Here is a 16584-nt window from a genome sequence, read left to right as displayed (position 1 = left end):
CTTATGTTTATGCCATATCTCCTTGTATCGTTAATTTACTGATGTAATTTTTATAATCACACCGCAGTCGATCCCTCTGATGGTTTAATGCCTCTGGAGACCGCACGTGTCCATCGGTCAGGGTAAGACAGATCCTAACCAATCAGCTGGAACCAAAATAGCTCGTGCCTTTCATTAAGGAGTATTTGGAGGTTAAAAAAAAATAATAATAATAAAAAAAATCTCTTTCATGTTATAGGTATATTTAAACTCATGTCCCGTGTGAAAGGACTGCTCTTTTTTCTCTTTTTTTTTATTTTTTATTTTGAGAGTCTATTTAATGAGCAGGCTACCTAACACGCTCTATTTCGGAACCCCGTTTGATAGCATTAATTAGCCTGCTGCAAAGCCCTCACATGGGGACTAAGCCGCTGCCGTTAATCCTTCCACCTCCCGTCGGGTGCAGTGTGTTTACCCTGCGCGCGCGCGTGCGTCTCGTGATAACACAACTTTTACAGCGGTGTGATTTGTTGTTGTTTTTCTCCGTCGGCGTGAACAAAGAGAGAAAGAGAGAGAGAAGAAGAAGAAGAAAAAAAAAAAAGGAGGCGTGCCCCCACGAGTCGGACATATAAAGGCCGGGCGAGCCGCGGCAGGCTTCAGCTCCCCTCCCTCCCTCCCTCCCTCCGTCCGTCCGTCCCTCCGCGGACCAGCAGACTCACCGGCACCCGCGCGCTCTCCATCATGACCGAAGAAGTGGTGTTCAACAAGCCGAAGGTACGTCCATCAGCCGGCGCACCGTAGCACGAGCATGCATCTTTTGTCGTGGTCTTCTTCTTTTCTTTTCTTTTTTTTTTTTTTAAAAGGCACCGATTGGAGTGGGATTATTGACACAACTTTGGTTTTTTTTTTTTTTTTTTTTTTTTTACGCACGGTAACCTACGAGCGCTCTGTTTGGGAAATCGCACAACAAAAAAAGAAAAACACAACAACAGCAACGACACAAAACATACAAATTTGCAGAAAGACCTTTTAACACTTCCTGTTTCCTTAGCATGATAACCACATTCAAACGAGGAAGAAGATCCTCGCGGTTTGACTAAGCTGCTCTAAAACAACCATTCAAAGTCTCACTTGTTGCGTGACTGGAACGAGATTTTTGCTGAGCAAGCTTCTTTCATAAATTTCTATTATTACGCTGCTGCAGAACACCAACACCAACAACAAAAGGGCTGGCGTCTGACCTTTGCTTCTTCTGCAGGGTAATTCAGATGTTTAATGCCTGCCTGTGTGGATGAACCCTCAGTATCAACTTTTAATCTTTCCTATTATATTTGTTCATGTAGTTTCGAGGGCTCACGGGCATTAACAATTCTTCTCATGATTGCACTTTGAGTTCTTGATGCTGACTGAACATGTACCTGGTCTACGCTCATGGTGATAAGAAGAAAATGACTGGAAAGACACACACACACACACGCACACACACACGCACACACACACACACACACACACACACATATACAAGATCTTAGAAGTACACCAAGAGTGTACTCGGGGAGTGCTGGCAGCCATAACCTCATTACATATTAATATGTTGTTGTAGATTCGATACCACCGATAGAGGGAGGGGAAGGGGACGGGGGGTATCATCGTCCGGCGTCGCTTCGTTACGCTGAGACATTGCTTCACTGTAGTGACTCTTTGTTGCTACGCGATAAAGTGGGAATTATCTGCAGAGCTGGAACTAATCAGTATTTTTTTTTTTTATTATCGATCAATATACTGATCATTTACTTCATTAATCGATAACAAGTCAGGATTTTGCGTCATCTCTACATCCAACATCATATTTGCTCTTGTTTCCCCCCTCCCCCCCAAAAATATATTCAGTTTTGCATTTATGTAAAACAGAAATGCAGCAAATCCCTCTCTGTTGAGAAATTTAACTTATTAATCATTAAAATATTGATAAATTAATGAATTTTATGACTAAAGATACAAATTTGAAAGCGCCTGACTTGACTCTGCTTCTACTATGTCTTAGGTTTCAACTCTGGTACGACTGTATCAGATAAACATTATTAAAAGACGAATATGGACAAAAAAAAAATAGAGGTACATGGACAAATATGCACATAAATAAAAAGATAAATCTGACCCAAGTAGGCTTGTAAGTTATTTTCATCTATAATTTGGTGTAAAATATCTAAAAGTGAAAAATGTTGAGGTGACATCTTTAAATGTCTTGTTTTATTGAACCAACAGTCCAAAACCCTCAAAATATTGACTTTACCATCACAATACGAAGTAGAAAATGGTTTAAAGGAGTTGTGGTGATTATTATTTTCACTGTTGATCAATCTGACGAACGTTTTCTTCATTGATCGATTTATCGTTTCGTAATAAAAAAAAGAAAAGAAAGCAGTTTGTTCTGGTTTCAGTCTCGTACAGCTGGATTATATTAATAAACAAACTAATAAAACAGATGATGTCCAGAGAGCTTTTACTTTTTTACATCGACTTCCTATTTGGCTTCAGACATTGAACATCAGCGATGATCATGAGTCGCTTTCTTGCGCAACGGTCACATATTGTTCCATAGTTTACCGCATAGATCAAATCAGCACGACTGTTATGCAAGTACACCACAATGTACTGCAAGAACTGCCAGTGAAAAGTACTGCATCAGGATTTCCTGAACTCAAAGATGGGTTAAGCAGCTGTTCCCTGTCTGTAAACAGCTCCGACGCACCGCAGACACTTGAACAATCTTAATAATACATAACACGCTGTCACAATCAGTGTTGCAACGTCTACTCGTGAAATATAAAACGCTACAGATTACTATTTACCCTTTTTACTTTTTCTAACACGTGTTTTAAAACTGGGCAATAAAGCTGGAAAAAGTCCCCCCCAAAAGTTAAATATAAAAAGTCACAACAATACTTCAACAAACTGTCAAACTTTTTCGAAAAATTGCTCAACAATAACTTGAATTAAGATGAAAATGATTTCATTTGAAAGCTCAACCACCGAAACAGATCACGTGTAGATCACGATCGACTTCCTCGGTGGCCACGCCCCCTTCCTGCTACAAAAGATAAGATGGCGACCGTTTAGGGTGGAAAGTGTTTTGCACATCTTTTTTTTTATTATTATTTTTTTTATGCACTGAAAATAGTGAGCGTTGGTACACAAGTGCAACATTAGGAACACAGGGACTGAAGTCAAAACAACGGGTCCAAAGACGGACTGTGGACCTCTAGTGGCTGGAGGGAGTAACACAGGAAACAACCTGGACGAATAACCTGAAAGGCAGAAAGATGGAAAACAAAAAACTGTGACACATTCTTGTTGTAAACATTTGGACAGAAACATCTGATCCCTGTTTCTTCTTTTTTTTTGGACACGGATGGACACTCTGCTTTCACTCTCTATAAAAGTTGGTCACAATTGGAGCTGCAATTATCTGTTAATATTAATGGTTACGTGTTATTTTTCTTGATTAATCAGACATTTTTCCAACAGATTGTTATCAGGAAATACAAAAAAAAACCTAAAGATATTTATTTTACAGTGATATAAAACTTGTAAAAACAAAAACATTGACTCCTCCCACTTGTACACCTGTAGGCGGAGCCTATCTGGAGTTCACGACTGCCCGACTATCCAAAAAGTTGCTGATGATGTTTACAATAATCGGCTAATCGTTTCAGCTTCACATCCAGTCAGAACAAGAAGTGCCGTTCATGTACGAGCATGTGTACAAATAATATTAAATAGCGATTACTAAATAAGCAGGTGTCCAAAAAAAAAAAAAAAAGGACTATGTTTGTGTGGTTTGATCAGATTTGATTGACAGCTATCAAACATCCCACAAAACCCATCAGATGGTTTTATGATCCTGAATCCTTATTGAGATACATTACGTCATCGTTTCCAGCTGAGGCCCCGCCTTCTTCAAACCAATGAACTCGCAGATGAAATAAAAGAAGACGTCGGTTCCCACTACTTGATCTTAAAGGAATCCGATTCCGCATAACAAGGAAATATTGAAGTGGAATCAAATCACGAGACGCGAGAGAAGATCGAACTAAAGAGTCATTGTGGAAAATGGAGGTCAGCTGCTGCCTGCAGTGCACATTAAAGGGCTTCATGTAAGGGCTGATGTCCACAAACCGCTCTTCTGGCTCGTTTCCTTCTTTCCTCCCGGTGATCGATTCGGATTAAATGTCTCCGGCAAGGGAGAAAAAAAAAAAAAAAAATTGTTCGCTTGAACGTCTGCTGTCAAAACCGAGAGGCCTCAGCTGTCGAAAGGAGGGGCGGCGATTTATCAGCGTCATGTGCCTGGATAAATCCTGGCTCTCGGTGCGAGGGCGGGGGGGGGGGGGGGGGGGGGGGGGTATGGGGGAGAATGGGTGGGTCAGGGGGGGGGGGGCACTTTTTCTTCTCTGACCTCTTCTCTGGCAGCCGTCGGCATTTTCACCGCTCGCTGCTCAGTCACGCGTTCGCTGCATTCACGACAGGCCGCAGCCAAAACGCTGAACTTGCAACCCCGCCGCCGCCGCTCTCCTACTGCTGCTCCTTTTTTTTTAATTTTAATTTTTATATATATAACACCCAAATCATTCTGTTCTTCTTTTAAACTCAAGCAGACTCATTCGTCTTTATTTTTTTTTTCTTTAATTTGACCGATTCGTCATTCATGTCGTCCGCAGGTTGAGCTGCACGTCCACCTCGACGGAGCCATCAGGGTGCAGACGATCTTCGATGTCGCCGAGTAAGTCGACGTGGAGACACGTTGTTCTTACAGAACAGAAACAAGGAGGAAGAAAAAAAAAAGAAAAAAAACAACAACTTGATCCTTCTTCTGAATTGAATTGAAAACTCACAAAAGGTCACAAAGCTGGAAAAACACAAGTGTCTTTGTGAGCTTGTTGACTTTTTTTTTTTTTTTTTATATACGCGGTTCTCACGGGACGGAGATGATGCGTTACCGAAGAATAAACTAGAGATTTACACATCAGTTACACCAAATATTAATCCAAAGACATCATGCATATCACAGTAAAACACAGACACAGTGTGTACTTTTACTTTTCATACTTTAAGCACATTTTGTTGATAATACTCACATACTTAAGTAAGATTTTTAATTTTACTTGTAATCTGCTTATAGAATTATAAGACTCTCCTTGCAGCATTAAAGATAAAGATTAGAGCAGCTTTACCTCTAAAAATACCGGTGTCACATTAAAAAAAAAAAAAATTAAGGTCTTAAATAAAAAAAAAACATGTTTTTGCATTTTCCAAATATGATAATGATAAAACAAAAAAAAAACAGGCTAAAAAGAGATCGTTATCTTTAACACGTCACACAAACGACAAACCGCCGTTCAACTCTCTCGTCGCGGCAGAGTGAAAACACGCAGACAGGATTTATACTTTGAGTTTTGAAATTGAACCGGCGTCCTCGAGCTGCTTCCTCTTTCCCCTCCAGGAGACGCAGCATCAGTCTGCCTGCCGACAGCGTCGAGGACCTGAAGCAGAGGATCATTCTCCTCCAGCCCACCACCCTCACCGGCTTCCTGGGCAAGTTCGGGGAGTACATGCACGTGGTTGCGTAAGTGCTGCCGACAGCCCCCCCCCCCCCTCCACACCTCCTCCTTCTCCTCCCCTTTTAAATAATTTAAAGTGTCATCGTCATTTTTTATTTTCCGCCGACTCGGCGGAGGATGCTGCAGCGATCTGAGCTATGAAGAGTCAGGGTCCACGTCATTAACAGGACATGTTTACAGCGAGGGTCAAAGTTCACCCACTCTGTCGGTAGCTGCCACTGCTATGATGCATTCGATGTCTTTTAAAAACCAACGTTGCATGAGTGTAATATTGCGATTACACAACAAGTTATGAAATTCCTTCATATTGTGCTCTCAAAATATTACAACTTCTTGTCAGTGAGATCTCTGTATCCATTGCAACACACGGGGGGTGTAGGACTAAGAACCGGTTGCGCCAGTAGACTCTTATGTAATGCGTTTACTACTTCAGGAAGTAGTCTGGCCCTCAGCAACCACCCTACCGACAGAGAAGGTTTAAGTGCCAGACCTGCTGAACGGGAACACATCATTAAATCGGCATCGAGTTTCTCCCCGGTAACCAAAACCGAGAGAAGTTGTGTTCGGTGGTTCTTTTCCGCTGTCACTCGCTCTTATATTTAGTCGTGCAGCATAAAAAAAAAAAAAAAAAAAGGCCCGAACTGTTTAGCGAAGACCATAAAAACTAAACACACATTCTTTCAGGTACTCAATGGCCGTAAAAAGAAAAAAAAAAAAAAAAAAGCTTTCAACAATGCTGGTCTGTAGCAGCTCTCGGTTGAGCTGAATGGAGCCTTCTGGAGTTCCCGGTGCTCCTGAAAGCCTCGTGGTGCAAAGCGGCTTCAACAACGTACGGAAGTTGCTGGCTGAGTTTAGCTCGTGTATAATTGTTGTGTGAAGTGGTCGTGTGTGTGTGTTCGGGGTGGTCGTGGTGGTGGTGGTGGTGGTGGTGGTGGGGGTTAATGAGAGGACACTGGTGAACAACAGGCCGCCTCTGTGCGATGAGCGTTCACGTTCTTTGTAATTGCTGGAAGCCGCGTTTGTTCTCCGTCACGTCCGAAGCGATTCCGGCCAATATTTTCACACAATATTAAATATCGTGAGGGCAAAACAGACAGACGTGTGTTGGATGTAAACAGGTAATCATAAACAAGCTTAGGGACCGTCTGAAAGTTACCGGAGGTGGGGCAGAATCTGTCCAGCATTACGCCACGGGACTGCAACGAAATGAATTATTTCCTTAATTAATCAATTCATTGGTTTGATTTGAAATGTCAAATTAACAGAAAATATTTCCAAGTCTAATCGTATATAACAAATGTCATCGTTCTCTGCTCAATCAAATTCTATTTTCACACAACTTACATCAATAAATGCACCAGAAAAGTGAAAATAGCAAAAAAAAAAAGTCATGATAAAATATTCTAAATGAAATGAATTGATGTTTGAATTAATTGGATAGACAAAAGGCAATTAAAAAAAAAATTGAATAGATGAAACGCATAAAACTTAAATCAACGCCACGCTTACAAAGTCGGTTTTTAGATCTGTTTTTTACAGAAGCAAGCATAAAGTATACTATCTATTATGAATCTCAACACTCATCAGTAAAACTTCTATTAATTGATTTTAATTTGAAAGATAAAGTCAAGGCCGAGTACACATCAAACAATTTTGGAGTTATTATCATACTGCTTTAGCAAAAAAGTAAATGACAGATTAAAAAAAAAGGACACCGTGTGTCTCACGTCAGTAACACTGAGTAAACGCTTACGTTGCTCATTTCTTAAAAGCCGTTAAAGTTCAGACGATAGATTGGTGCAAGTATTTGTTATCGCTGAGATAAGTCGATCAGAACCGAAACCGTTCTCCGTTTTCTTTTCTTTTCTTTCCAGCGGAGACGAGGAAGCCATAAAGAGGATAGCCTACGAGTTCGTCGAGGACAAGGCCAAGGAGGGAGTGATTTATGTCGAGGTCAGATACAGCCCACATTTCCTCGCTAACTGCAAAGTGGATCCGATTCCATGGAACCAGAAAGAGTACGTTTTTTTTTTTTTTGTCTCTAATAACTGCAACTTGAAGTCAAACCAAAGTCGTGCTCACGTGTTTTATATTTTGTTGTTGTTGTTGTTGTTTTGTTGTTGTCGTCTTTGGTCAGAGGCGACCTGAGCCCCGACGACGTGGTGCGCCTGGTCAACGAGGGCCTCAGCGAGGGCGAGAAGGCCTTCGATATCAAAGCCAGGTCCATTCTATGCTGCATGCGCCACATGCCAAGTAATGAACTGTTCACGCTTCTGTCTGCCAAAACAACCCCGTGAGATTCGGTTCCCTCCCTGTTCTGTCTTCCGTCTCGGTTATTCTCTAGACGATAAACAGGAGCGCCGCAGATACGCTGCGTACGCCGACCTTCGCTACTCTTGATCTCGTCTTTGCCACGTATTGTTGACGTACGGTGAAAACCGCGTATTTACCAAATTTAGTGATTTTCTTTCGGCAGAAACTGATTTTTTTTTTTTTTCTTTTGAGGCAAAATGGTACTTTTAGCGAAACGCTAATCACGTCTGGTATTAATGACCCGAATTCACTTCGTATACGAACAAAGCCCCGACCGTGTTTCTTTGGGGATAGTTTCAGGTCGTTGTATCTAAAACTGAAGACGTGATGTGTACAGTCTGCACCGGTAACCGCGGTAACGCGAGCAGTTTCTGTCGGTAGCGGCGGTGGAGGCAAGAAGAGACGTCTGTTGGACGCCATGCAGCCGTTTCCTGCGTCACCCGCCGGCAAAACTCACATCTGCACATCATATGTTTTCTATTCCGTCTCTCACGAAAACATTTCCCCGATGACTGGAGACATTTTTATCTTTTTTTTTGTTTTTTTTAATCTAAAAATAGGTTGTTTTCCGTGCAGTCGTAAAAGTCAGGAAGCGACATAAAAATTAAAGGGATAGTTTGACCTTTGGGGGAAGCACTTTAATTGCCCTCCCGCAGACGGTTAGAAAAGTCTGTACTGTGAATATGATGCGACAGCGAAGGAGACTCGTAAAACAGCTGCGCTCGGTCCAAAGGTTCAGCCAACTTTAAGTGAAACCAGCTCACGGTTTCATATTTACCGTACAGACGTCAGAGTAGGATCGATAAAGAAAGCTAATCGGCACGTTTTGCAAAACGTCAGCTATTGACGGCTATTCACTACGTCCACATTACTGATAAGTATTTATCAAAAAAATCTAAAAGAATCTTATGAGAGAAGTTGATTGGGAGTCTGCGGAGGCTTTTCGACCTCTAGTGGCGCTCGGTGGTATTGCAGCTTAAGTTACTTCGGCATCGGCCTCGTTTTTTCGAAGCTACGGACACTTTTATATCCAGTCAATTGTTGCGATACTGACATCAAAATATTTAGTCAAGACTATCGTGGCATTTGATTTTGTCCATATCGCCTAGCAACAGTCACAACCACATGTTTCTCCATGTTGTCTTGGGTTCAGCATGTCTGTAGATCGGTGGCATTTATATTCTATCATCGCATCACCATCTGTCCGCGTCCTCCGGTCGGCAGAACCAAACCGCGTAGTAATACACGTACGTTTTTAAACTCCGCAGGCTGGTCTATGGACGTCGTGGAGTTGTGCAAGAAATATCGTCACGAAGGCGTGGTCGCCGTCGACCTGGCAGGCGATGAGTCACTCAACTGCGAATCCAATCCGGATCACAGGAGAGCCTACGAGGTGAGCATGTTGAAACATCGTACACAACTTAATAAGGTGGGGACATTAATGCGTCAACCTCGTATAGAAGACACAACTCGTCGACAGCGGTAATTAAAGTCGGCTAACCAGCGGCCCAAATACCCGCGATTTGTGTTCACGGCAAAAAAAAAACAAAAAAAAAGAAGCAAATGTCGAACAAAGATAATGACCATGGGTAAACATTAGACCACCCTTACATCAGCACATTAGCGGGCTAGCGTTAACCTGGCTCCGCCCACCTCTTGCTTTAGTCTGCTTCAGATTACAGTCTGGAATCGCCGTTCGCATGAAGGTTAGCGCAGCCACTCCGAAGGGCGGACCAACCGGACCAATCGGATACCAGTGTGGAAAGTTGAATATTTCTTTTTTCTAAAGCTAGTAGTTCATATTACTTCAATAATTTCAAAATTAATCCAAGGTTTATGCCTGGTAGGATGCAACGACTGGAAATGAGTCCCTATGGAGAGTATCCAGACTCATATATTTAAATAGTGAATTTCAGATCCAGAGTTTATATTAAAAAGATTAAAAAAAAAAGAAGTTATGGTGCTGCTTTAAGACTTCAAAATGTAATAAAAGACAGAAGCAAAGAAGTCTACAGCGTTGATTTAAGAGCTCCAAGAGTTCCAGCTTGCTCAAAAATAAGTCTCAGTACAGAAAGATTTGAGACTCCTTTTTTTTATAATTATGGTTCTCAGACATAATTGTAATGTTTTGGTCAAAACGCCAACATATTTTACTTTTTTTTTTATAAAGCCAACAAGGTTTCGGCCTTCTTTTCTACAAAGATAATTTTGTATTCGCTGTCACAGAACAGTCTTTATCTACTTTATTTAACTAACATGGGATTTTAATTTAAAAACAACAACCCTAATGACCTACTCCCAAACCAAAATTCCTCTTGAGTGCTGAAGCTTCTGAGAAAAACCCAATTTAGATTTCAGCCGGCGTGTATGGATTAATTCAGAGAACACACCACGCTGAGTAATCAGTTTTGCCTGCCAGACTTTAATGAAGGGGGTAGATTAATCACTTAGTGTCCCGCACGGCTCCACGTTTTACCTGAAATTGATTAGTTGCACGGACGCAGGACGGGTCGGCGTTTACTGCGCGGGGAGAAATCCAGATTTTTGCATCCATGTAAATTCGTACATTTTTCAGTCTTGTATGGATCTGATATCGATCATTTCTTTTGATATTCTGTGATTACACATTTACATATTTTTTTAAAAGTGTATTTTAGTCATTTATTGTCCCCCTCCTGCTCAATAGAACCACTTACAGGGTTTGAACAGCAAACAAAGATGTGTTAATGTTCAAACCTCACGATGGTTCACAGTAACATACCGCGACAACAGGCTTTAAAAAAGAAACAAAAGAGGAGATTCTTTCGTCGTCTCGATCGATAATTCACAAACCGGCCGTAAAGTTAAAGCAGCTGATAATGTAGTATTAGCTGATGTTGCACAAGAGCTCTTTATCTCGCTTCTTTATCCAACATCAATATCGCAGTGATGCAGTTTGAATAATTGAAGTGATTTTTTTATGACGTTATTCAATTTGGTCTTTGTTTTTTTTGCATGTGTGTATTTATGTGTGTACAGGTTGATGTACTTTATGTAGCCTCCGAAGGAAACTTATATTTTTTATGTTTTATGTTTTGTTTGTGCATTTTCTTTTCGTTCTGCGTGAAGCACTTTTTTCTAACAGCTGTTTTTGAGAAGCAAGACATCATATTATTTTGAATATTAGTATTGTTATACAACTGCAGCAGCACATTATACACAGTTTTTTTTTTTTTCCACAGAGGAGTAAAGGTGACTGTATATCTATGAAATTTAAATTCTCTTCAATTATTAACAGAAGCAGATAGAGCAAAGTCCGCGCTAATATTGAGGGTTATCTTCGTAACCGTGCGATCTACAGATACATGCGTGCCGATTCAGCAAACCCACGCTTTGTCCGTTCAAGTTTGAAAATGCTGAAACAGAAAGCAGCGGGATGATTCCCACTATGACGAATTCAAAACATAAACTTCCAAACTCCCCTCCTCTCCCTCACCAGTAGATGCTGCAGATGTGAAAGCCAGCTGTTTGGCTGTTCCATCTAATGCGCCGCGTTTCCTGTTGATTTCTGATTTCAGGAAGCGGAGCGCTGCGGGATCCACAGGACGGTTCACGCAGGAGAGGTCGGACCGCCGTCTGTGGTGAAGGAGGTGAGAGCTGCTGCAGCCGCTCGACAACATCACCAGACACCCCCCCCCACCCCACCCCCACCCCGAGCCGAGGGCGGCGGCGGAGGCGTGCGAGCGCGTTAATCGTTTCTGGACAAATATGTGTGACGATAGAAGCGGAGAAGGGCGGAGGTCCAAACCGAACAAGAAGAACGGAGATGTTTTTCACGTTTGGACCGTTGAAAGAAAACAAATTGGGGAGTGCTTTAACTAAAATAATTAAAGTAATTAATATCACACACATATACTGTGATTACTTTCTCGCCGTCCACCTCGGCTGCTTTCTCTCAAACCTCTGCAGAGGAGAACCCGCAGTGTCTCCGACTAAATAAGGTGTCCTCTCTCCAAGCAGCCCATCCTTCACTGAGACAGCTCAGCTATGCGTCGACGGTCGGACGCGCCTCTAGAAATAGCTCGTAGACTCCGCTGACATACTGTAACACGTGGGACGGGTTGGGTTTTGCTTTTTTTTTTTTTTGTCTGATATTTTAGGCCGTAGAAGTGCTGAAAGCCGAGCGGATCGGACACGGTTACAGAACCCTGGAGGACCGAGTCCTGTACGAAAAGCTGCTGGAACAGAAGATGCACTTCGAGGTAACCGACCGTCCAAACATCTTCATCACAGAGCTGAAATGGAAAAGTCATTAAATGTTGCTATTTTAAATTTTTTTTTTTTTATATATTCCCGCTATCTAATAAATTAAATGTGCTTTGCCATTTTGTTGTTACACTCTGTTAATATTTATCATCGCAGACAGGAAATTAATTTTTAGTGCTGAAGTGGACTGACACATTAATAAGTAGCTGTCGCCTGAAGGAGCAGTGATGCACTGACCCCTAGTGGAGGACTGCAGTAATTAGCTGTTCTGTTTGCAGCTGTGTCCCATTTCCAGCAAGCTGACAGGTGCCTGCCACCCAGACTTCACCAAACACCCCATCATCACGTGAGCTGCTTTTTTTTCTTTCTTTTTTTTTTTTTTTATTCCACATTCACCAAAAACTATTTTTTTTTTTAACTTGGAGAAAGATGCTTTAAGCGAGGAGCGATTTAGGAAAACTTCTCAGGAGCAAAGGAAACGACAGAAACCTTTATCTCAGCGAGGAGGTGTGGTCGACCCCGTTGCTAGGCGACGCTTCCTTTGAAAAGATGTGATCCAAATGAATGCTTCTCTGTGATATGGACGGCGACCTCCGGTGGAAATGAAATGAACTGCGTTCCAATACCAGACCGTGAAAACGCTGTTATTTGTTTTCCGGTTACTAAATATTAGCGAACGTCTCGAATGAACATCGATCGCAAATATCATCCTCTGGCCGATTTATAATTTGTAGCGTTTCATTAACGTCATTCAGCTTCTTTTTTTTCCCATCACAAGTTGTATTTATTTATTTTTTGTGTATATAGTTTGTGTGTATTTATTCATTAGTCTTACTTTTTATAAAAACAAATATTTGTATCTATCATATTTATTGTATTTGTAATTTTTTTTTCTGATTGTCTGCATCTTATTCTTTTCCTAACTGTGTTTCTATGCTGCTGTGACGACTAAATTCATAAAGTCTTAACAACCTATCTATCTATCTATCTATCTATCTATCTATCTATCTATCTATCTTTTATCTATTATCTATCTGTACTTTGGTAGTTTCCTCCTCTGCTTAAGGATTTTTTTTTTAAACTAAAGTTTTTCACCTCAGGGTTTAAGATGCTTTGTGAAAACCTTTTTATCTCAACTCTCTAATTTTAAGGGGAACATTTTTAGAAAACACCAAATTCGAAGAATTTCGTCACCAACTAACTTTTAATTCGAGGAATCTTGATGTAAACTCGATTTTTTTTTTTACGCACTGGTTGGTTTTCGTTTTCCCTGTTTTGTTTTGTCCGTGCAGGTTCAGGGAGGACAAGGCCAACTACTCCCTGAACACCGACGACCCTCTGATCCTCAACTCCACCCTGCACCTCGACTACACCACCGCGCACACGCACATGGGATTCACCGAGGAGGAATTCAAACGGCTGGTGAGATCAAAAGCGTGAATAATCGGAGGTTTTCAACGTGGTCTGAAAGGAGCTTTTTCCTCGGCTGGTGATTATAAGCAGGAACAAAAGAAATATTCCACCGCACGCTGAATTTTAAACCTTGCGAGTTGTGATTCACGCCTCGGGGTTCGAATGTGGAGTTCAGCGAATGATCGTTAAAGGAATAGTTTGAAATATTGATTTGCTTTTTGCTGAGAGATGAAAAGATTAATGTTGGTTTAGTTTGTACGCTAAATATGAAGGAAACAGCTGATCTGTCTGTCTAAAGATAACATGTCACCTATAAAACTCAGAAACAAGCACAATGGATGGATGGATGGATGATGGATGATAGATGGATGGATGAAGGATGGTTGGATGATGGATGGATGGATGGATGGATAGATGGATGGATGGATGGATGGATGGATGGATGATGGATGGATGGATAAATAGATGGATGGATGGATGGATGGATGGATGGATGGATGGATGGATGGATAAATATATAGATTGATGGATGGATGGATGGATGGATGATGGATGATCGATGGATGGATGGATGATGGATGGATGGATGATAGATGGATGGATGGATGATGGATGGATGGATGATGGATGGATGGATGATAGATGGATGATGGATGGATGATAGATGGATGGATGGGTGATAGATGGATGGATGGATGATAGACAGATGGATGGATGGATGATAGATGGATGGATGGATGGATGATAGATGGATGATAGATGGATGGATGGATGATAGATGGATGGATGGATGATAGATGGATGGATGGATGATAGATGGATGGATGGATGATGGATGGATGATAGATGGATGGATGGATGGATGGATGATGGATGGATGATAGATGGATGGATGGATGATAGATGGATGGATGATAGATGGATGGATGGATGGATGGATGATAGATGGATGGATGGATGATAGATAGATGGATGGATGGATGATAGATGGATGATAGATGGATGGATGGATGATAGATAGATGGATGGATGGATGATAGATGGATGATAGATGGATGGATGATAGATGGATGGATGGATGATAGATGGATGGATGGATGGATGATAGATGGATGGATGGATGATGGATGGATGATAGATGGATGGATGGATGGATGGATGGATGATAGATGGATGGATGGATGATAGATGGATGGATGGATGATAGATGGATGGATGGATGGATGGATGATAGATGGATGGATGGATGATAGATAGATGGATGGATGGATGATAGATGGATGATAGATGGATGGATGGATGATAGATGGATGGATGGATGATAGATGGATGGATGGATGGATGGATGGATGATAGATGGATGGATGGATGATAGATGGATGGATGGATGATAGATGGATGGATGGATGATGGATGGATGATGGATGGATGGATGATGGATGGATGGACAGTTTCATAGGTTAAAAACAAGAGTAAAAGCAATAAAATCGACAGAATAAGAATAGATGTAGTAAAATATAAAACATTTACAGTATATACAACTAAAATAGAATAAAAAAAAACAATTACTGACTTAAACTACATATTGTTTGTTTAACCAAAGTTAGAATCGGTGTCTTTTCTATTTTTGGAGTCACCGCTGTCTTCATGCTAAGCTAAGCCAACGTCTGGTGCAGAGGTGCAACATCAATAAGAACTTTTCCTGATTTGAATCCTTGTTGTTTCAGTCAAATTAAAAGATTCATGATGTCTGACCTGTCTAGTTTATTCATAGTTTTTCACGTGATATTAACATTCACATCAGCGGTCGGCTGCAGTTTCCGCCTTCGGTTGTTTATCGAGGTGAAACTGTCGCTGGTTCAAGCTGCTCGGCACAAAACCAGCCAATAACAAATACTCACCAACTTAAGTAAACGAGTGATGTTTACCAAAACATCGCTCGCCGCTGTTCGTCTCGTTTTTCCGGATCCGATTCGTGCTGGAAACGCAGCGGACGGATGAGAGAAGCAGGAGTGACCCGTTATGTAGGTTTTCCTTTCACACCTGCAAAAGGATGAAGAAAAGGTTCAAAACAGTCCTCAAGCACTGGCTGCTGCTCGGAGGAGGAGCTTCCTGGAAGGTGACCAATCAGAGGCCGGAAGGGCCCTTAAAGAGACGGGAGCTGAAACGGCTCGTTGTGGATGAAGCTTCGGGCTCAAAAGAAGAAAAAGAAAAGGAAGCAGATGATGGAAAAAGTCATGGAGTGATTACAAAAAAAAAATAAAAAAAACAACAACTGAAAATGAGCACAGTATATTCCTTAAAAAAAAAAAAAAAAAAGTTGTTTGCGCATGAATTGAGCAGCTGATCGTAGACCGGCAGCAGTCTTGTGTTTTTATTTCCGAATAATGTCTCGAACTGTCCCTTTAAAAAAATAATTCGTACCTTTTTCTCCGTGCGACCTTTTCGTTGACCCCTCGTGTCTTTCCGTAGAACATCTGCTCGGCGGAGTCGTGCTTCCTGCCCGCCGCCGAGAAGAAGGAGCTCCTCCAGCGACTGTACGAGGCCTACGGGATGATGGAGAACACCTCCTTTTAAACCCCGCCCCCTCCGACCGGCACGTCATCTTAAAACCTCCCCCACCTGACACCATGCAATGCGATTTTTTTTTTTTTTTTTTTTTACTTATTTGTAACCCGACACGAAGCCTATAGATCAAATATCCGACATGCCGTTTCATCATTATGGCTGCTGCCTTTTCACCCTCACGTACCGTTTCATTCTGCACACCTTTAACTGGCTTTCGTTTTTTTTTTTTTTTTTTTGGAGAAGGAGGTAACGTCTGCAAAGGTGCAACAAATATGAGCATTGGGTGTTTTTTTTAGTCACATCCAAACTCTGCATACATCCTCATGTTTACTTTTTTTTTTTTTTTTTTTTTTTTTGTCATAAAGACAATCAGGGAAACTTCACATGCACAATAACGCAGCCTTTATGAACAATTTTCAGCTTGTTGTCAGCCTGGAAACAAAAATAA

At 41.4% G+C, this 16584-nt stretch overlaps 2 protein-coding genes across 2 annotated transcripts in view; one reads left to right on the top strand and one right to left on the bottom strand.

Moving 5' to 3' along the window:
- The window catches only part of ccn5 (cellular communication network factor 5), a 34393-nt gene extending 18241 nt beyond the window's left edge, over window positions 1-16152 (bottom strand). The window contains exons 1-2 of the mRNA XM_069141821.1: window positions 15993-16152; window positions 15470-15611 (exon numbers count right to left, since the gene is read on the bottom strand). Of these exons, the coding sequence (XP_068997922.1) occupies window positions 15470-15611; window positions 15993-16045 (195 nt within the window). The 5' untranslated portion in view covers window positions 16046-16152. The remainder of the gene's footprint in view (window positions 1-15469; window positions 15612-15992) is intronic.
- On the top strand, window positions 657-16492 carry ada (adenosine deaminase). The gene is made up of 11 exons (XM_069141824.1): window positions 657-753; window positions 4698-4759; window positions 5480-5602; window positions 7472-7615; window positions 7735-7850; window positions 9179-9303; window positions 11468-11539; window positions 12050-12151; window positions 12434-12501; window positions 13448-13577; window positions 16041-16492. Exons 1-11 carry the CDS (start codon window positions 721-723, stop codon window positions 16143-16145), a joined length of 1080 nt encoding a protein of 359 aa, XP_068997925.1. The 5' UTR covers window positions 657-720; the 3' UTR covers window positions 16146-16492.
- The last annotated feature ends 92 nt before the right edge of the window (window positions 16493-16584 follow it).

Source organism: Embiotoca jacksoni, unplaced genomic scaffold, assembly GCF_022577435.1.
Source record: "Embiotoca jacksoni isolate LCO1_2020_lvr unplaced genomic scaffold, fEmbJac1.0.p SCAF_91, whole genome shotgun sequence".
NCBI lineage: Eukaryota > Metazoa > Chordata > Actinopteri > Embiotocidae > Embiotoca > Embiotoca jacksoni.
The sequence above is the reverse complement of the archived record's forward strand: the minus strand, read 5'-3'. Positions and strand labels throughout refer to the sequence as shown.

What these genes read in the sequence shown, in the direction of transcription:
- ada (XM_069141824.1), top strand. Translation starts at nt 721, where the DNA reads ATGACCGAAGAAGTGGTGTTCAACAAGCCGAAG. An exon ending in TGGTGTTCAACAAGCCGAAG is followed by an intron (nt 754 to 4,697) that starts GTACGTCCATCA and finishes TGTCGTCCGCAG; the next exon opens with GTTGAGCTGCACGTCCACCT. An exon ending in AACAGAAGATGCACTTCGAG is followed by an intron (nt 12,152 to 12,433) that starts GTAACCGACCGT and finishes TTCTGTTTGCAG; the next exon opens with CTGTGTCCCATTTCCAGCAA.